The sequence below is a fragment of the Dreissena polymorpha genome, chromosome 1, assembly GCF_020536995.1.
Source record: "Dreissena polymorpha isolate Duluth1 chromosome 1, UMN_Dpol_1.0, whole genome shotgun sequence".
NCBI lineage: Eukaryota > Metazoa > Mollusca > Bivalvia > Myida > Dreissenidae > Dreissena > Dreissena polymorpha.
The window spans coordinates 175,311,472-175,317,471 of NC_068355.1; the positions used below are offsets into that span (position 1 = coordinate 175,311,472).

The 6,000-nt window shown below is 41.0% G+C and overlaps 1 protein-coding gene across 1 annotated transcript in view; it reads right to left on the reverse strand.

Moving 5' to 3' along the window:
- Positions 1–2,230, reverse strand: part of LOC127862556 (2-(3-amino-3-carboxypropyl)histidine synthase subunit 1-like) — a 42,124-nt gene extending 39,894 nt beyond the window's left edge. The window contains exon 1 of the mRNA XM_052401732.1: positions 2,134–2,230. Within this exon, the coding sequence (XP_052257692.1) occupies positions 2,134–2,194 (61 nt within the window). The 5' untranslated portion in view covers positions 2,195–2,230. The remainder of the gene's footprint in view (positions 1–2,133) is intronic.
- Between the last annotated feature and the right edge of the window lie 3,770 nt (positions 2,231–6,000).

Genomic DNA, 6,000 nt, shown 5'->3' on the forward strand with positions numbered 1-6,000 from the left:
TAAAATGCTGGAGCATATCATTGTCAGCAATGTCATGGGACACCTGGACAGGAACAATATCCTTACTGACGGTCAGCATGGATTCAGAAGGAGGCGGAGCTGTGAAACGCAACTCCTAACTCTGTCGGACGAACTCCTGAAGTCACTAGACAAAGGGAAACAACATGACCTTGCCATTCTGGACTTCAGCAAAGCGTTCGACAAAGTTCCACACCAGCGTCTGCTGACCAAGCTGCACCACTACGGCATACGCGGCCAGACCTTGGAATGGATCCGAGCCTTCCTTACAGACAGAACACAGAGAGTTGCTGTCGACGGAGCAATCTCAGATCCCGCCCCAGTAGTCAGCGGAGTGCCCCAGGGAAGCGTTCTGGGACCGATCCTCTTCCTTGTTTACATTAACGACCTACCCCTTACAGTCTCCTCCAAGACCAGGCTTTTCGCAGATGACTGTGTAGTGTACAGAGAAATATCCTCGGAGCAGGACAGTGAAGTGCTTCAGGAAGACCTCCGTCGCCTATGGGACTGGGAGAAGCTCTGGGGTATGTCCTTCAACCCAGAGAAGTGCTGCATTTTGCGAGTGTGCAGAAAGCGATCACCACTCCTGTACAGTTACACCCTCAAAGGCCACACGCTTGCATGTGAAGACGCATCCAAATACCTTGGGGTGGAGCTAACAAAGGACATGTCCTGGAAGCCACATATCCAACAAGTGATCAAGAAAGGCAACAGTTCCCTTGGCTTCCTACGCAGGAACTTACGGATAGGCAACGAAGAGGTAAAAAGTGCAGCATACTTTTCCCTCGTTCGCCCCAACCTAGAGTACTGCGGCACTGTGTGGAGCCCATACCATAAGGAGCAGATCCACGACCTGGAGATGGTCCAAAGACGAGCAGCCCGCTATGTGACGAACAGATATCACAATACTAGTAGCGTCACATCAATGCTCGAACACCTACAGTGGGAAACTCTAGAGTCCAGAAGAACCAAAGCCAAGCTGACAATGGTCTACAAGATAACCAACGACCTCGTGGACATACCAGTCTCGAAATACCTTTCCCCTGGCTCAAGCCGGACACGAGCAAACCACACCATCAAGTTCCTGCCATTATCGACATCCACTTCATACTATCGCCACAGCTTTTTTCCAAGTATTATTGCCACCTGGAACAACCTACCAGCCTCCATTGCTGAATCCCCTGACTTGGTATCCTTCAAGCGGGGGCTAGCAACAACCAGATTCTGAATAAGTTGTCAGCTCCAGCTACAAAGTAACTCCTAATGACCCCTCGTGGCTGTGCCGGTTGAGGATCAATCCTCTCAGCGGCCACCGTAGCCGGAGAGGCATGAGGGAGAAGGGCGAAACGTAGCTGGTGTTCTGCTTTACTTTCCTTCTGTCTTTTAACTATCAAGCTCTTCTCACTTTACTGTCCCTCATTCTTTATTCTTACTCTTTCACCACCCGTCGCATAATAATCATGCGTGATTGCAGCGATGTACAATGTAGATGTAGAAATTCCCCCTAATTCTCCTCAAATGGATTGAGGGCCCTGATTACCGACTCATAGATGTCTACAGGACATTTCTCATTTTTCCCATATATTTTAGTGTCATTTATAAAAAAAAACACAAAGAGAAACTTTGAAGTTTAGTGCTGCATATGCGTCTAACATATTTGCGGTTGGAGAGTTGGTCAGTTGAAAGTAGTAATTGATAATATAAAAAAAACATCCGATCTAAATATTATAGATATCGCGGTGATATATTATAGATATAAAAGATCGCGGTGGTGTAAAAGATCGCGGTGGTGTAAAAGATCGCGGTGGTGTAGTGGATGAGGTGTCCGCCTAGCGATCGGGAGTTCGTGGGTTCGCTCCCCACTCGGGGAGCATTCTCATTATCTCCTCCATAGACACCTAGTACTGGTTCTTCCCAGGAAACGGACTCGATAATGTCCCTCTGCCTATAATGCTCTAAAGGGCGCTTGGCAGTATATATAGATAGATAGATAGATCGACATCATGGCATGTATCGCCCCGTCAATTTTACACTAACGTTTTGATCGGAATAATGTACAATTTACAAATTAATGAGCTGCTATCTGCCAATACGTTTAAGTTAAAGTAGGTGTACCTTTAATGCCACTAAAAACCTTTCTCTCACTACTGGCCGATATAACTACTGCTTCCGACATTTCGACACCGGTTGTTGTTGTTGTCTTGTTAAAACACGTGAGAATCCTGGGAACGTCTCTTTTCCATTGTCTGAAATGTCTCTTTTCCATTGTCTGCAAAAAGGCAGTGAAACACCAAATTACGCAACATTGTTTTTTATTCAGCAAAACAGTTCAACGCTAAATAGTTTGTGCATGATGTTCAAAAGATTTAAGTTACATTTAAAAGCGAATACGTTTGTTCGTAATATGTACGGTACCGACGGACTAATACATTTAAAACAAAAAGTCTATTTTTTTAGTTCTTTCCTTCTAGAAGTCTAGCCACGGCGTGAGAAAATAATATTTCAAATTGCATTCTTTAGCACACCTCATCCTTTACCACTAAAGATTATTTTAAAATCGAATTATTGTTCTTGACTATAAATATTCTATAGTCTTTACTAAAAGTCGAATATGGCCACAGTAAATAACACTGAAAATCGCACCATCTTTCATTTCTGAAAGTCGACTATGGCCACAGTAAATGGCTCTTAAAATGAGACCATCGTTCATTACTGCAAGTCAAATATGGCCACAGTAAATGACTCTTAAAATAACACCATCGTTCATTACTCAAAGTCGACTATGGCCACAGTAAATGACTCTTAAAATGACACCATCGTTCATTACTGCAAGTCGACTATGGCCACAGTAAATGACTCTTAAAATGACACCCATCGTTAATTACTACAAATCGACTATGGCCACAGTAAATGACTCTTAAAATGACACCCATCGTTCATTACTACAAGTCGACTATGGCCACAGTAAATGACTCTTAAAATGACACCATCGTTCATTACTGAAAGTCGACTATGGCCACAGTAAATGACTCTTAAAATGACACCATCGTTTATTTCTAAAGGTTGACTATGGCCACAGTAAATGACTCTTAAAATGACACCATCGTTCATAACTAAAAATCGACTATGGCCACGGTAAATGACTCTTATAATAACACCATCGTTCATTACTGAAAGTCGACTATGGTCACAGTAAATGACTCTTAAAATAAGACCATCGTTCATTACTGCAAGTCGACTATGGCCAAAGTAAATGACTCTTAAAATGACACCATCGTTCATTACTTCAATTCGACTATGGCCACAGTAAATGACTCATAAAATGACACCACCGTTCATTACTGGCAGTCGACTATGGCCACAGTAAATGATTATTAAAATGTCACCACTGCTCATTACTGCAAGTCGACTATGGCCACAGTAAATGACTCTTAAAATGAAACCATCGTTCATTACTGCAAGTCGACTATGGCCACAGTAAATGACTCTTAAAATGACACCATCGTTCATTACTTCAATTCGACTATGGCCACAGTAAATGACTCTTAAAATGACACCACCGTTCAATACTGGCAGTCGACTGTGGCCACAGTAAATGACTCTTAAAATGTCACTTCTGCTCATTACTGCAAGTCGACTATGGCCACAGTAAATGACTCTTAAAATGACACCATCGTTCATTACTGCAAGTCGACTATGGCCACAGTAAATGACTCTTAAAATGACACCATCGTTCATTACTGAAAGTTGACTATGGCCACAGTATATGACACTTAAAATGACACCATTGTTCATTACTGGAAGTCGACTATGGCCACAGTATATGACTCTTAAAATAAGACCATCGTTCATTACTGCAAGTCGACTATGGCCCCAGTAAATGACTCTTAAAATGACACCATCGTCCATTACTGAAAGTCGACTATGGCCACAGTAAATGACTCTTAAAATAACACTATCGTTCATTTCTGAAAGTCGACTATGGCTACAGTAGATGACTCTTAAAATGACACCATCGTTCATTACTGCAAGTCGACTATGGCCACAGTAAATGACTCTTAAAATGACACCCATCGTTAATTACTACAAATCGACTATGGCCACAGTAAATGACTCTTAAAATGACACCCATTGTTCATTACTACAAGTCGACTATGGCCACAGTAAATGACTCTTAAAATGACACCATCGTTCATTACTGAAAGTCGACTATGGCCACAGTAAATGACTCTTAAAATGACACCATCGTTTATTTCTAAAGGTTGACTATGGCCACAGTAAATGACTCTTAAAATGACATCATCGTTCATAACTAAAAATCAATGGCCACGGTAAATGACTCTTATAATAACACCATCGTTCATTACTGAAAGTCGACTATGGTCACAGTAAATGACTCTTAAAATAAGACCATCGTTCATTACTGCAAGTCGACTATGGCCAAAGTAAATGACTCTTAAAATGACACCATCGTTCATTACTTCAATTCGACTATGGCCACAGTAAATGACTCATAAAATGACACCACCGTTCATTACTGGCAGTCGACTATGGCCACAGTAAATGATAATTAAAATGTCTGCACTGCTCATTACTGCAAGTCGACTATGGCCACAGTAAATGACTCTTAAAATGAAACCATCGTTCATTACTGCAAGTCGACTATGGCCACAGTAAATGACTCTTAAAATGACACCATCGTTCATTACTTCAATTCGACTATGGCCACAGTAAATGACTCTTAAAATGACACCACCGTTCATTACTGGCAGTCGACTGTGGCCACAGTAAATGACTCTTAAAATGTCACTACTGCTCATTACTGCAAGTCGACTATGGCCACAGTAAATGACTCTTAAAATGACACCATCGTTCATTACTGCAAGTCGAATATGGCCACAGTAAATGACTCTTAAAATAACACCATCGTTCATTACTCAAAGTCGACTATGGCCACAGTAAATGAATCTTTAAATGGCACCATTGTTCATTACTGGAAGTCGACTATGGCCATAGTATATGACTCTTAAAATAAGACCATCGTTCATTTCTGCAAGTCGACTATGGCCCCAGTAAATGACTCTTAAAATGACACCATCGTCCATTACTGCAAGTCGACTATGGCCACAGTAAATGACTCTTAAAATAAGACCATCATTCATTACTGCAAGTCGACTATGGCCACAGTAAATGACTCTTAAAATGAAACCACCGTTCATTACTAAAGGTCGACTATGGCCACAGTAAATTACTCTTAAAATGACACCATCGTTTAATACTAAAAGTCGACTATGGCCACAGTAAATGACTCTTAAAATAACACCATCGTTCATTACTGAAAGTCGACTATGGCCACAGTAAATGACTCTTAAAATGACACCATCGTTCATTACTGCAAGTCGACTATGACCACAGTAAATGACTTTTTAAATGACACCATCGTTCAATACTAAAAGTCGACTATGGCCACAGTAAATGACTCTTAAAATAAGACCATCGTTCATTACTGCAAGTCGACTATGGCCACAGTAAATGACTCTTAAAATGACACCATCGTTCATTACTGCAAGTCGACTATTGCCACAGTAAATGACTCTTAAAATTGAACCATCGTTCATAACTGCAAGTCGACTATGGCAACAGTTAATGACTCTTAAAATGAAACCATCGTTCATTACTAAAAGTCGACTATGGCCACAGTAAATGACTCTTAAAATGACATCCATCGTTTATTATTACAAGTCGACTATGGCCACAGTAAATGACTCTTAAAATGACGCCATCGTTCATTACTGAAAGTCGACTATGGCCGCAGTAAATGACTCTTAAAATGACACCATTGTTTAATACTTTAAGTCGACTATGACCACAGTAAATGACTCTTAAAATAACACCATCGTTCATTACTAAATGTCGACTATGGCCACAGTAAATGACTCTTAAAATGACACCATCGTTCATTACTGCAAGTCGACTATGACC